The 16,135-nt window shown below is 40.8% G+C and overlaps 1 protein-coding gene across 1 annotated transcript in view; it reads right to left on the bottom strand.

Annotated features, from left to right (window-relative positions):
• Positions 1-4,558: 4,558 nt before the first annotated feature.
• LOC119907806 (ephrin type-A receptor 7) overlaps positions 4,559-16,135 on the bottom strand; it is a 155,526-nt gene continuing 143,949 nt past the window's right edge. The window contains exons 12-18 of the mRNA XM_038725489.1: positions 12,241-12,302; positions 11,545-11,661; positions 11,037-11,123; positions 10,438-10,590; positions 7,913-8,103; positions 7,653-7,817; positions 4,559-7,096 (exon numbers count right to left, since the gene is read on the bottom strand). Of these exons, the coding sequence (XP_038581417.1) occupies positions 6,982-7,096; positions 7,653-7,817; positions 7,913-8,103; positions 10,438-10,590; positions 11,037-11,123; positions 11,545-11,661; positions 12,241-12,302 (890 nt within the window). The 3' untranslated portion in view covers positions 4,559-6,981. The remainder of the gene's footprint in view (positions 7,097-7,652; positions 7,818-7,912; positions 8,104-10,437; positions 10,591-11,036; positions 11,124-11,544; positions 11,662-12,240; positions 12,303-16,135) is intronic.

Here is a 16,135-nt window from a genome sequence, read left to right as displayed (position 1 = left end):
ACCATAAAAAACCTTGTAAAACCACAATTTGTTGAACTGTAACTATAGCTGTCGAATCGAGTAAAAAATAATACTTCCCTATCAGTAGCATATAATAAGGTCCAAGTAAAGTACCTCAAATGTGTACTTTCAGAAAAGTAGATTGCTTGAGTAAATCTACCGAGTTGCTTTGTACCACTGTCAAGAACACAACAGTAGTCACGACACAGTGCAGTTTTCATATACTCCACCAAGTGGCAGTATAGGACTGCAAACCTCTCCCCCTGCAAGATCAACCCTCTAACACCACAAGGTCGAAGGCTGGGTGTCACTTTAGAGTCATTCTGCTCAGCTGCTTCATTAAGGGGGATTGGGGAATAAAAAAACATCAGGGTGCATCCTGCTAAATCCTTTATATTGTATATGTGCGGGTATATCTGCCTAGTAGGGGGCAAAGCAAGTCATTGGCAGAGACAAGTAGGATACATCTGTATAAAACAGCAGAAGTAGAACACACAAGAATGAGGACTTGTATAACGTATGAGCGGTTGTGAAGGAAGATACAAGAGAAGGGAAACTGAGGAGAGAAATATGTGTGGAGATCTTTAAAGTACGGGCAGGGAAGTCGAGAGATGGAGAATGATGATAGACGGCAGATACATGGCGAGACAGCGAGAGGCAACATGCAGGCAAGCGGAGAGACTGAAAGTGCACTTATGGAGAGTCTCAGGAGGCGCCGAGACAGACGGGTGTTTAAACTGTCAAAAAGAGAGATGGAAACTCTCCTCCAGCCTCCAGTCTGCCAGCCAGCCACAGAGAGTGAGAGAAGTTGTTCTGTCGGTCACTCAGAGTTTAATCTCTGCTCAGTGGGAAGTTCTGATTTCGTCAGACTGAACCCCAGGCCTTATCTAAGTACCCTCTCAGTGGATAGATAGGATGGGAAAAAGAAGAGGGAAAAGCAGAGTAGGCTGCAGGAGGAGGATTTGCAGACAATGACACACTGCCACAGGGGCAATGTGGTTGAATGAAGCCGGGAAAGACAAAGCCAGTAATAAGCTGGACATGAGAGACGGCGAGAGTGAGAGGGGTTTAAGATCATGCAGCAAAAGGGCTGTGATGCTCTTCTCCCAGGAGTGTCCCAGAGGATTGGGTAGGCTTTTGCTGCTCCATTTCCTTCATTCACCCCCATCACGTCTTGAGCTCACTCTTCCTTCTCTCCGTACACACACGTTCACATGTGTACAAGCACACACAGCCTTCTTGTATCTTTTTCTCTAGAGAAACGCAAGCTTTTACCTACAAAATCCTCCCCATCTCACACACTCTCAGGTCCCCATCCTGTCCTCCGTTTGTTTACTTTACTCTCTCCATAATGCAGGGATTAATTTCTCAAAGCCGATTTGAGCTGCGGCATGCTTCGGCAAAGAGCGGAGAGCAGAACTTTTGTGCTGGGGGAAGTTTCCCCTTCACACTAGCTTAGAGGTAGACTGCGCTCCCCTTTATGCCGCTTGCTTTAATCTTCACACGGAGCAGAGGGAGCGAGGGATAGAGGGAGGACAAGAAGGGGAGAGGGCTCTCGGCGCACAGCTGGGAATCACTAATGTCTTTACAGAGGTGTCGTCTGCTTTCCCTGCTGCCTCTTTGAATCCTTTTGCCCCTTCTGCTACCTCTCTGGCATTTCTTCCACCTTATATTTCTTGACTCTTTTTCTTTTCCAACTGCAAAGGTTTCTTTCATTATAAGCGTCCATGTTTTATTATAAAGGCTGTATCTTATATAGTAGATCAGAATGTCTGGTTTGGGTGGAAAGCTGTGTAATACCCAGAGGTGAGTGGAAAGGGCTATTATTTTCATTATTAATTCATCGAACAATTTTTTTTTTTCCCAAAAAAATGATTTGTTTAGTTTGCAAAATGTTACAGAAAAAAAAAATGCTCATAGGTTCCTACAACCAAAGGTTTTGTTCAACCAACTGTCCAAAAGTAAAATGTATTTACTTAATGATATTGCTTGGGTTTTATAAGCTGGAACCTGCAAATTAATTAATAATAAATTAATCAATAAATCGATCTGTCATTTTTTCAATTTGATGAAAAGGAAAAATAATTTCCTAGAGCTCTAGGTGACCTCTTCAAATGTCTCCTTTTGTCTGAGCAACAGTCCGAAAAGAAAGATTTAATTTAAAATCAGAAAGAAAATCTACTTCTTGATGAATTACTTACAGCTACAGGAGCTGCACCATATGTAGTATATTCTAAGTTCTTTTAAACATGTCTTGAGTGTAGTCTTGATTTTGAGAAAACGATGGATTTCAGGTACAAAAATCTATATTTTTCACTTTGAAACATGATTTGCTTTAATCTCCTGGAAGAATCCCTGCCCGTCCCCCTGTCCCAGTCTCATTTACAGTGAATAAACAGGCAGATCTGATTGAAGATTTGTGCTCAAACCGTGAGAAGCCTGATAAAATACCTACCAAACACAAAAGCCCCTCGCCACTGCGAGTTACTGTGGATATGATGTTTGCATTTATTATATTGTACCACAAGGGAATAGGAGGCAGATAGCAGTTGATTAGGCACACTATTCGGCTCATTTAGCACGTGTGCAGCTGCTAAGGTGGCTCATGACCCAGAGCAGGCAGGAGTCAAGTGTCAAGGCTATTAGGATTTCATAATTTCTATTATGTAGATTAGAGCTGGTAAAATATTTTTACGGCTATATTTTTTTAATTTATTTTTATATTTTATGTCCCAAATACAGAAGGATGCAAAGAATGGCTGGTTAGGTAGTAAAAATAAAGGTTTTGTTTGTCCTAAATTAATGCAGTTACACTAGGGAGGTTCAGTCTCTTGGACAGAATCTTGATGAGCCTGACGTGTGAATCGGCTTTTTAGTGTTTTCCTCATCACATTGAATCGTGAATGCAAGCAAGAAATCTACGAGAAGCCTCCGATAATGAATTCTCTACATCCAGTGTTGCTGCAGCGGGAGTTCAAATGCTGGGGTCTGCTAAGCAGCATCTGAAGGAGGTGATGTTTGATTGCGTGGGAGGTTTAGAAAGCTGCAGCCGGCAATGGCTCAGAGATGAAACTCATTAAGTCTCAAACTCCAATCCTCAATTCTAATAAGACAGTAATATAAAAAGTATGGATTGCTGCAGCAACTGTACCAGACAAATAAAAAGATCTCATTCTCAAATGTATGCCCATGGACGGTCAACACGCATACAGTATCTTCACACACAAAAATGCACATAAACACAATATTATGCACACACACTGACCCATGTGGGCAGGCACAGACGCACGTACCAGCACACACACTTCAACCCGCCCACACAGTTGCCCACAGCGATCCCACACAAAGTTAATTTGCATTTACAATAATTTACCATACACTCAGTGCAGCTCTAAAGGTGGCTGTAATAAAGCAGTAAGTAATATAACCTCAGTGCCGGAGAGAGAGACTTAATAAGAGTGTAAGAGAAAACCATGAACCACAGAAGTAGGCAGGAGAGGTAACCGTAAGTTGGATTCGCTTGTAAGTGGATACATGACATAACCACTTAGATAAGTATGAGAGGGCCAGGCAGCCTTAAGGTTAGAGGAACAAGTGAGCTCTAAAGGCCGTTGGTTCATTTCTTTGCACTAGAAGTGAAGTTAAAGGGTAGACAGATAATTGGGAGTTTATAATTTAGACCCCATTAACTGTTCAACTGCTCAATGCAGCTACCCTGTTGCTTCGGTAAGACACACACAGAAACCCAAGTTCTACTGTGAAGTTTTTTTTTTAGAGGGTCAATTCACCCAAATGATAAACAAAAACATTGTCCTACTTACCTGTAGATTTTGGTTTTATTTGGCCATGTTTTGCGATATTTAAAATTTCTGCCAACACTCACAGCACTAAACTTAGATTCAAAAAATTGAGCAGAACTGGCTCTCCAGAAACAGTGTCCCAATTACTCTAAACAATCCACAGACCTCACTGAACTGTTCTTTATTGGTACTACTTTCTACCAAAGAAATAGTTCCTATGTAAGCTGTTCATTGTGAACTCAGTAGATCTAAGGAACTGTTTTTGGAAAGAGACTTTGCTGTTGAATTTCAAAAAGAAAATGTAAATTTCAAATTTTCAATTTCAATTCTTTTAGCACCACCATCACAAATTAATTCCTTTCTCTTCCGTTGTATTAAGGTGAAGTCACACCATTATATCTCAAAACCTGGACAAATTAAAGGTTCCATACACCAATGACCATCCTTGAGGTCTCACAAATATGTGGGATCCATTTCCTTCCTCATAAAACATTTGCAAAACCATGTTTTAAACCAGAACAATCTGCCAAGTGAGAAACTCTGTTTTGTAACAGTTTAGAACTGTTTTGTTCCTAAACTTGAAATGTTTAGGATACTAATACATCCTGAAATTGTTTTTGTTATTGGATTTTTAAAACTTTCAAAATATCGTTATCAGCCTTAAAAAAATCCAGCATCAGTCAGGCAATAACATGGGGATTTAATTTGAGGGTTTACATCCAAACTCAATAGTACACAAGGAGAAAAAAAACATTTGCTTGTATTGGAGATTTTTTAATAACACGTTTCAATATTGCAACAGCCATCAGATTTTACAGGTAAAAATCATCAAAAAACAAACAAAAAAAGAAACTTTTTTCAGTTTTATATTCCAAACACCAGAGTTTCTTGGCTATGGCCCTAACTTTGAACAAATAAAACCCTTACACAGTGAGCAGATATTATATTCAACACATTGTTTTTCAAACAAATTATAAAAATAGATTTAGCATTTTCAAATACATATTTACAGTATTAAACATATATTGTAACGGTCACAGTAACAGGGAGGGGGAACAAATTTTCATTCATCGTGGTGACGAGGTCCAGTTTGTTATGTGTTACCGACTGTGTGTGTGAGTGTGTGTGTGTGTGTGTGTGTGTGTGTGTGTGTGTGTGTCAAAAGGACCACCAGAGTGTATCCTCAGATATGTTAACATGTGTGTGATAACATCTATAAGGACATATGAGTTTATTTAATTTGACAAAACGTTTACAGAGAAAAGAGAGTACAAGGAGAAAGAACGAAAAACTTATTTGTACCAAATACAAACCGGTTACAATATTCCAGTCAAAAATGCTTGTACCTTCTATTGTGAAACTGTATGATAATCAAATAATGCCCCAATAAACTTCTTCTTTCAAGTCTCATATTGAAATAGGACAGAAAAGGCGAGGGGCAGATCACTGTACAGAGAGGATTCTGGGAGTTATCGGGGGGGCGGGGGGGAGTAACATAGTATGGCAGAGCATGATATTAACAGCACACATAAAATTAAACATGATATTACAACAGCTAGAAAGAAAAAAGTCTGTATGACATTCTGTAATACTGTAACCATACTGCAACATACACTGTAATGTATACAGCAAATCAAATGATAGTTGACCTAAAATTATCTGTACCAAATCCAGTGTTCAAGAATACACAGATACTGTGTGCTGACAGTAAAATCCAGTGTTCCTCTAACTTCCTGTGTGCAAAACAACTAATTTGCTCAGGTATAAACTCACAATCATAATAAATCAACAAAATAGAAACAAAGAGGAGACAACTGCTTTGCTTAACATTTTTAAATACAATAAGTTAAATAAACCTTCCTAACCTCTTTTTTGTATTCTGGAGAGGTTTATGTCACAGTCTGTAAACATAAATAAATATGGATAAATATCTGAATCAGGCCAGCTTCCAGAGTTGGCCAATGCTCTGTATGGAGTATTAAACATGTTAGTGAGAGAGGCTTTGGAGAGGAGGATTGTGTTACCGAAATGACATCCAGCAGGCTGAAGGGAAAATAATGTTTTAAATGCACAAAGAAAACAACTTCAAAGCACAGAGAAGAGAAAGGAAGAAAGAAAATACAACTGAGAGTAGCGAAACAGACAAAGTAATGAACAATCAAACACGTTTTCAACTTTTCGCTTTACAATTGCATCCTGCAGCTTTTGTTTAACCATCAGAAGCCCCAAAGAGAAAAAAAACCCAGTTGTAAGTAGATAGGCTGATGTTCCTGACAGTACAGTATATTATCACCCATAACGTACTGTAGTTCTATTCATCCAATCAGCATACTATATGTAGGACTATATTGTATACTTAGCCCTGTTCATTTGGCCTTTGTTGAAGCTTGATCCAGTTGTTCTAACCTCAGGCTCACTGGACCCTTGACATGGGCCGCTACAGTCTTCCTGTAGCTTACATTCTAGCCATGTTTAATCTTCAGAAATGTTCCTTTACCTGATTTCCGATCAGCTCTGACATACAATGATATGATTGTGTGTTCTTGTAGTAAATCAATTCCTCTTTGATGGGAAATCAGCTGTTGCAGTTCTGAGCTGATGGTGATTTGATCCAAGGCCAGTGAAATAGTTTCTGCCTTTGATGGTATATTGTTTTTAGTGAATCGGGGTTGTGGTAAAGGGAAATTCCACCCAAAACGTAAATGTCCTTCTGAGCATGAGTACATAACCGGTGTGTTTGCGGCGTAGTACGTCTGTGCCCCTCCAACAGCTCAGAGGTCAGCTTTAGATTGAGCCAGTCTTGCTACAGACAATATTTCATTTGTCTTTAAGCACTGATCCAAAACCAGTGAGATGGAGATGACACAGTTATTGAAGGTCAAAGTGCAGATAGAGGTCACAAAAAAAGTCACGTGACATCACTCCTCTGCTATCCCCCTGTCGTGACAGGAACACTGCTCGTCTCTGAGGGGATTCACAGGAAAAAGGAAGGAAGGAATGAAGGAAGGCATGAGGAAGTGTGGGAAGGAGGAGTAGATAGGAGTGCAGTTTGAAAGATCTGCTCGTCTTTCCTTCAGTTTGGAAGAGCGCTCTCTCGCTCCCCTTCTCCACCCTATCATCCATCTGCACATACCTGTGGGTCTGCCGCAGCAGTGTGAGACTAGGTGTGTGGACCTGTTTGTTAGACCTGCACACCGCGGCCATGCATCTGGATGACCTGGGCTCTTAGGGTCTGGATGGCAGCCAGTATCAGCTTCTGGTGCTCAAGGGAAGTGACGCCAAGGCTCAGTACATCTCTGTGGACACAGATGTAATGTATACCAAGATTAATAAAAAAAGAAACAATCATTGGACTGCCATGTATGTTAGCTGGGGTGAGGGACTCCATGACTGTGAAAAAAAACGTGTTTCTAATAATCATATGATCAGCGTGATCATATGACTATTAGAACCACGTTTTTTCTGTTTTATACACCCTTGAAAACTTGGTTTCAAGTATTTCTAAATAACATGAAAGATTCATGACTAAACACCCCTTTAAGGTTTGCTCCCATTATATATTCATCTTAGTTTAGGGCTGCAACAAATAATTTGCATTATCGATTAATCTGCCAACTCGTTTAATTGTCTTTTTTTTAACAATGGCCATTATAATTTCCTAAAGCCCAAGGAGGTGTCATATTTCTTGTTTTTCTCTGTTCACACTCTAAAACCAAAAAATGTCACCAATTATGTCATTTATTTATTCATGCATTTTTAAATGATCTGTTCTCTTATTATCTCAGGTAGCACCCCCCTCTCTAAAACAGCAAATGAAAGGTCACAGAGACAGAGTTGTATAAAGCCACTCACTGTACAGTCATTCGTGCCACAGATTCTAAGTAGCAGTATCCGGCGGCAGTAAAGTTGTCCTTGTATCGGCCCATGTCCACTGCATCCAACCACTCTCCCACTGAGTTAAAAGATGGGAAGGAGGGAAGCGGCCTCTCTGCTAGCGTAATGGATGAACTCAGGGTTCTAGAGGAGAAGAAATAGAGTTGATTGTGTGGAGATGGGAATTTGAAGAAATGAGTTTAAACAGCCATCCGTTTATGTCCATTACCAGACATTACCTGCGTGCCAGTGTGGAGGAACCAATGCCATCGGGAGAGCGAATGCTCTTGCTGAGGGCTGAGTGGATCTGGCTGAAGCTGGGCCTCTCTGTCCTCTCCTTCTGCCAACAGTCCAGCATCAGTTGATGGAGATGTGGAGGGCAGTTTACAGGAGCCGGCAGCCTGAAACCATCCTCGATGGCCTTGATCACCTACAAGACATGCATAAGAAAGAAAACAATTATATCAGGTTTGAACATTTAGAATTAGTGTTGTGACTGATAGAACAGGAAGTGAATAGAAATGTGAAAAGAAATAAAATTTAAAAAAAACTTTTGTCCTACTTAACAAAAGTTGGACTTTGCCTTTGGGCAGTATAGGTCCTACTCGGATAAATAAGAGTAGAAAAGTGCTGGTGCTTTCATTTTCCCTTGTCACAAATTACACCACCTACAATGTTGCACTGCATTGTTTTGCTTTTCGGTAATTGAACTTATTTTGCGGTAGCATCCTTTAAGGTCACCTTATGAGCCAGCCCCAACAGCAAAACAAACAAAATTTCACAGAGATATTGCCTATAACCTAAACAATATGAGCTGAATACAAATCTGCAGTCATGTCATTACTAAATACTACTATGAAAACTAGAACCACACAACAGATACAAAAGGTTTTATCTGAAAGAGAAGGTATCCCTGCAAAAACTGAACAATGCAAAATCCATCATGACTGACTGACTTTTCTGTTGATTGAAAGGTCATTTAACAGGAAATTCAATTTCTCTTAGTGTCACTTCACAGGATATTTGATGGGTTATCAGAATAGTAGGGCTACTATCAGCTGAAAACTCTCACGATATTTTAATTTCATATAATACAGTATGTTGTATGCCTGTGAATTTAAAAAAACAAATCGGACATGTTTGAAATAAAAGAGAAATTACAGAGATGAAACAAACAGACTATAAGAGCCAGTATTGTCTCGTACCTGACAAACTCCAAAAGATAAGCTACTAAATATTATATCATATATAGATTCATCTCAGCTCAGTATTTTTCATCTAGCTCTGTGAACAAAACCTCACTGTCCTCAAATAGCGGAGCATGAAAGCATAACTCCAGACTTTCAATGTTCTTCCATCAAACTAATGTTTTCCCCATTCACCAGGACACCTCACAAGATATTTCCTCTCAATATATCTGGGGACATGTGATATGTCCTCCACCTGAATCACTCTTTAGAAATACAATCTCCTGAAAGGAGGAAAAAAAGCCAAAGCATAATCACAAAAATGACGGCATTATTTCCTAGAACACTCTCTTCTCTCTACCTGCCCACCCACCACCCCACTCCTCCATCCTCTCAGCCCCTTAAGCTCCTATCTCACTAAAGAGCATTCATAAAATGCTTTTCAGCATTTGACATTTTCCATTTAATCAAAGTCGGTAGGTAAAGGTCATGATGGATCACAGGTGGACAGGTCCACCAACAATTCCGTTATGATATAATGTATCAATTTAAAGTGGATTAATATCCTTGGCGTTCTACAAGCTTGACCTTTGCCCTCTCAATTGGAAAGTTTGATAATATGAACCAGGCTAAGAAGAAACTTTCTCCTGCTTTGTGAAAGGACACCAGAGAAAAAAAAGGGTTCTAAAAAGCTAGCTATTCTTGGACATTCAAAAAAGGAACATGCTAATAATGCGTTGCTTCTTAACTATGCACCTGCCTGCATAATGTAGGCATTATTTCATGATGACAGTAATAGTAGTAAGTAAGGGCATTAGCGTGATTAAGCTTTTGGACTTAATGAATGATAATGATTGTTAAAATGATCACTATCTCCTCACACTTTGCAATGCTTTGTGCTTCATTAAAAAGAAAAATAGTCAAAGAATAATCTGCTCTCCCTTGTCTCTTCGGCAGACTTGCATCATTCTTCCAACTTACTTCAAAAAGTACAATTAAAAACAACCTTTTTGTTTCTGAATGACAAAGAGGTAGGCAACAGCAAAACAGAGCAGCCACATTGATTTGGGAAGTATAGGTTGCTAGTGACAAGCGGCAGGGCCCTATCAAGTGGACAATCTCTTCAACCCTCAAATAGCAAGCGCTTTACATTTCTTTTAAGAAAATGAATTTTTCCAGAGGGATTTTAAACACTTTAAAGAGCAGGATGGCACTCTGGGACAGGCAAAGGCCACTAGAAGGGGGTCAGTGGATCCTTAAGAGAAAACAGGATTGGTCATGGAGCTGATGCAGACTTAAAGAGGGGGACTTAGACCCTGCAAAAGCTTTCAGAGGTACTGTGCCTTCTTGGCTTTCTTTTAATAAGATCCAAGCTGGGCATGGATACAGAGTTCATTGATAGAGGGAGGTGAAAGAGAGAGGGAGACTGGTTAAGTGCAGATATTATATTAAAACAATGGAGGCAGGACTATAATGTAAATGGCTGAAGAGATTAATGGAAAGCACCCTTTTATCTCACTCCTTTTCTCTCTCTCACTCTCGCTCTCACTCTCGCTCTCACTCACTCACTCACTTACATCCTGATTGCCCATATCCCAGTAGGGTCTCTCTCCATAGGACATGACCTCCCACATGACAATGCCAAAGCTCCAGACATCTGAGGCCGAGGAGAAGCGATGGTACTGGATGGCCTCCGGAGCGGTCCACAGCACCACACTCTTCCCTCCATGCTGCAGGTGAGAGCCGGCGAGGTAAAACGTGGAGCGAAAAGGGTGTGGAGAGTTCACAAAAGTAAAGCTTAATATTCTCTTTGAAAAGCTTTTGAACATATTTTCAGTAGATCAAAAGAATCTTTAGAGGAGTGGGTTCACCTTGAGTGGATACACAAAAATATCCAGGGAAATATTTCCTTTTTTTTTTTTTTGCTTCTGACGGCTTAATTATATGACCTCCGCTGATCCTGACATGATGTGTTGGCTCTCATTTGGTCCAAGGCTCATTAAAAATATCACCCCATACATGTGTGAACCTCCTACCAACAGGCTTTGTGCCACTTTGAGGGTCATTAATTGGGAAAGTAGAATGTAAAATACAGAATTTAATATATGCATTAAAGTTGAACTCCTCGCTGCAGCCCGCACATACGTTTCCACCACGGTTTTCTTCCTTTTCTTACCAGTGTGGTGTAGATTGCCTCTATCTTGTCTTCCTGAAGAGGTCTGAAGCCAGATACCTTGCAGCCCAGGTTGGAGTTAACCAGCACCTGAGATTGGGAAAACAAACTGATTAGCATTGGTGGAGGGGAAGGGGAAACAATCTCTGTATGAGAGCTCACCGCCCTGGTGGGCAAAGCTCTTATCGCCCCAGGGACAATTGATTGTCTACAAGAACAAATGTTTCTGTTCTTCATTTTCTGCAACGTGACCACTACATCTGCAGTTTGACAGACAGGCTTTTTTAGGAAAATGCCACGCAGTGAAACCCGACAAAACGGTTTTGACAATATGTCTCATAATTTTCAGCTTAACGTATCACTCAAATAAAAAACCCACAGGATTATCAAAGATATTTGCAGTCAAGGACAAATTGTATTCTGTAACCCACCTGTGAAAGCTCGCCACCGCTTGAGACATACATCACCCTACACACACTCCACTATCACCTCCTCCCACCTGCTCCCTTACCTTGTGCGCAGCCAGCCGTTTGTGGACAAAGCCCATTTCAGTGAGGTACTTCATCCCTGATGCCACCCCAGTCAGCATATCCATCAGCTGCATTACACTCAACTGGCCCTCATGTTTCTGAGGTTATTGGAGGCAAAAGGGAAGGAAGGAGGGAGATGAAGACCAGGGAGGGAGGGGGTGGATGTAAAAGGAAAGGAAAGAAGAGAGGAAAGGGGAGGGAGAGAAAATAAGGTGAGTGTATATAGTATGTATGTAGTGATCCAAAAAAAGGCAACATCTGTTACTACAGTGCACTGTTGTGCTCACTGAGCTGAATCCCTTTATTTGGAGAACAAAAACAAACAGGCCATTAATTCATATCATTATAAACCACACCGCAGTGGTTCACAGAGTAGAGGGGCACAATAACAGTTTACAGAAGCTTACAGCATCTTTAAGCAGAAACACTCCATTTGTGTGGTTAATTATGCTACGTTTTCCTTATTACTGTAATATGCACAAGTAATGCTGCCCTAGGACTGCACTATAATAATAATGAATTCAGGATTATTAGAACAAAATGCCTTGTTTGTGAAGCAGCTCAAAGACAGAAGATCATTTCTTATAAGTAGTTAGACAATTAGCAAACATTTCTGCATATATATTTAAAATAAACATACTAATTACACACACACACACACACACACAAAAACGTACCCTTAGGAAGGAATCTAAGGCTCCATTAGACATGGTCTCCACTATGATCATCATGGTGTTACCTGGAGAAAGACACAGAGCAAGACAGTAGAGTATATGAATAAGTGACACTGGGGTAAAATTGAGAGAGGGGAAAAAAATGAAGTGAGAGAGGTAATAGAGACAGAGACAGGGAGGGGGAGAATAAAGTGAGTCTAGTCCACTTGGCAGCACGGCAGGCATTGTGCAAAGCCATTCCTCACCCAGTGAACTGTGGTGAAGCCAGCAGAACCTGTGTGCTGCCCTGGCTGTCTCAGCAAGTTTAACGACCCTCAAACACACACACACACATAGTTTGTGCACGAGTATACACAAAAGGCAACACAGTCCAGGTATGCACGTTTATATACACTGCACACATGCACAACTAACGCATACATGCTCACACACATACAGACTATGGCCAGGCACAGATGGCAGGAATCCAGCAGGGCTATGAAGTGCACAGAGGAGGAAAATAAGACTGCAGCAGTTGGAGGAGAGAGGGGACGAAAAGGGAGGAGGAGTGGATTATGGAAAGTTGAGACAGTAAAATAAACCTTAATAGATATGTAAACAACTTGAGATCTAAAAATACAAATAGGAAGATAGTCCTGACAGTTATTGCAGGCATATTACAAAATTGATAACTTGGCATTGTAATATTCACATTTCATGGTTTGCCAGTATTACTGGGCTTTCAGGAAGCTATTTGAAAAGGTTAGCAACAACACTCGGGAACTGTGAGTCAGCACAGAGACACTACCGAAATGTGCCAGCCATCATGTAATTAATGCGAGTTGGTGAGTGAATCAGTGGTTTAACTGTGTGTTGGTGGGTTGCACACGACTGGAATGACAAATACATATAACTAGAAACAAGGACCTAGTTGAAAAAATTCTATTATTTTTGTCATGTGGTTGGCTTGCTAAAAACATTGTATTGTAGAGGATGTTACATAAGTTTGCAAATCCTGACAGAAATGCAAAGGGGGGAATGAATACAAACTGAGAAAAGAGAAAGAGAGAGTGAGTAGTTAAGTGCTGTCTGCTGCCTCACAGACTCAAATTCATACAAAGTCATATACACTTGTAAGTCATGATTTGAATACATATTGAAAAGCAAATCCTTGAACTTTACTGTACTCTACTGTTTCAGACGTGTGTTGCAAAACTGTCTCTTTGAACTATATGTCTCTCTCTGGTCTATGAACTCAATCAGGTAGCCAGAGCAGCTGATGAAAACTGAAATATCCACTTGTTGAGGGGGAAAACTATTACATATTCTTGTAGGAAAGGATATGGAGGACAAATATCATCATGGCCTTGGTAAAGGTGCCTAGGATCCAGAAACAAGACGACTTTCATGACAAAAGGTTTCAGTGGAGTAATTTAAATACAAGTAAAAGGGTGCCGATCTTGCAGTAGTTCTGTTTTGTGTTTATAGAGATTGGCCTATATATTCAGTCAAGTGGAGGTATACACTCACCTAAAGGATTATTAGGAACACCTGTTCAATTTCTCATTAATGCAATTATCTAATCAACCAATCACATGGCAGTTGCTTCAATGCATTTAGGGGTGTGGTCCTGGTCAAGACAATCTCCAAACTGAATGTCAGAATGGGAAAGAAAGGTGATTTAAGCAATTTTGAGCGTGGCATGGTTGTTGGTGCCAGACGGGCCGGTCTGAGTATTTCACAATCTGCTCAGTTACTGGGATTTTCACGCACAACCATTTCTAGGGTTTACAAAGAATGGTGTGAAAAGGGAAAAACATCCAGTATGCGGCAGTCCTGTGGGCGAAAATGCCTTGTTGATGCTAGAGGTCAGAGGAGAATGGGCCGACTGATTCAAGCTGATAGAAGAGCAACTTTGACTGAAATAACCACTCGTTACAACCGAGGTATGCAGCAAAGCATTTGTGAAGCCACAACACGCACAACCTTGAGGCGGATGGGCTACAACAGCAGAAGACCCCACCGGGTACCACTCATCTCCACTACAAATAGGAAAAAGAGGCTACAATTTGAAAGAGCTCACCAAAATTGGACAGTTGAAGACTGGAAAAATGTTGCCTGGTCTGATGAGTCTCGATTTTTGTTGAGACATTCAGATGGTAGAGTCAGAATTTGACGTAAACAGAATGAGAACATGGATCCATCATGCCTTGTTACCACTGTGCAGGCTGGTGGTGGTGGTGTAATGGTGTGAGGGATGTTTTCTTGGCACACTTTAGGCCCCTTAGTGCCAATTGGGCATCCTTTAAATGCCACGGCCTACCTGAGCATTGTTTCTGACCATGTCCATCCCTTTATGGCCACCATGTACCCATCCTCTGATGGCTACTTCCAGCAGGATAATGCACCATGTCACAAAGCTCGAATCATTTCAAATTGGTTTCTTGAACATGACAATGAGTTCACTGTACTAAAATGGCCCCCACAGTCACCAGATCTCAACCCAATAGAGCATCTTTGGGATGTGGTAGAACGGGAGCTTCGTGCCCTGGATGTGCATCCCACAAATCTCCATCAACTGCAAGATGCTATCCTATCAATATGGGCCAACATTTCTAAAGAATGCTTTCAGCACCTTGTTGAATCAATGCCACGTAGAATTAAGGCAGTTCTGAAGGTGAAAGGGGGTCAAACACAGTATTAGTATGGTGTTCCTAATAATCCTTTAGGTGAGTGTATGTGATGCTTTAGAAAATGCAAACTAAGCAAGGATTGAATATCAGTGGATATTTTTTCAATTAACTGATCTAGTCATGGGCTCACTGCTGTTGTTAAATCATTTCCTTCTGACTGAGTTCATGGCTGTGCTGTTGGAAATTCTCATGAATATCAAAATGCAACTTGCGAAAGTACCACCTCCCTCCTATACTGTTCTGATGGAAGTATAACGGCACTTCGCTTCTGACATACAACTATCTGAAACTACTATAATTTATAAATACTGTATGATGAGAAATTGATACAAATTCGAGACTGCCACTTCCTGTCACATCAATGACTCTAAATCTCAATGTTCTGAGAGGGGTTACATAGACTCTCGCCAATATGTATGTAAGAACAGTACTTTATAATTCATGTATGCTAATACATACTATACAGGGGCTCCATTAAACATACAGGTAATGGAGTTTATACAATGATCACCGAGAATTCTGCATTCCGATTGGCTGAAAGGTGTGGATTAAATTTTGTAACTGGACAGTATGTGTTTGATTGCAGTTCTAAATTACTGCGTCAGTATTAAACTGTAGGTAAAGACATTGTGGTATTGGTGCATTTAAGTAAAGGATAATTACATGTTAGTACGTCTTCCACTTCTGCCTATAACCCTGAAACTACCAGTAAGAGGGTGAAGCAAATGATGGGTCATAAAAGAAAGGAGCACATTTTGAGTTGACGGGACACACCCATGTTTTCATGTGGCCTTCAATTATGGTGAAAGGCAGGGAAGATTAGTGAGGAGGCGGGTGCTGTTTGCAGGTGGGCAAAGAGGGAGTGTGGATTTGGTGGGGGGTAAGTGATGTAAAGCAGGTGATTTGTAGTCTAACAGTCTGTGGGTGTGTCTGTATGTGTGCACTGGTGTGTGATTTCATGCCAAGTGAGGAGGCAAGTAAGCAGGTGTGTGTGTGTGTGTGTGTGTGTGTGTGTGTGTGTGTGTGTGTGTGTGTGTGTGTGTGTGTGTGTGTGTGTGTGTGTGTGTGTGTGTGTGTGTGTGTGTGTGTGTGTGTGTGTGTTAATGATAGTGAAAGAGAAAGTGAGCATATGGGACTGACTTAGTGTGTGTGTGTGAGGGAGCCTGCACAGGAGGTGTGAGTGTGTGTTTTTGCACATGATTGTGGGAGAGATTGGAGTGGATCTC

Source organism: Micropterus salmoides, unplaced genomic scaffold (assembly GCF_014851395.1).
Source record: "Micropterus salmoides isolate LMB-PRFRI ecotype aquatic unplaced genomic scaffold, ASM1485139v1 Ms_hic_scaffold_17, whole genome shotgun sequence".
Classification (NCBI taxonomy): Eukaryota; Metazoa; Chordata; class Actinopteri; order Centrarchiformes; family Centrarchidae; genus Micropterus; species Micropterus salmoides.
This window is presented reverse-complemented; position numbering and strand designations above follow the sequence as displayed.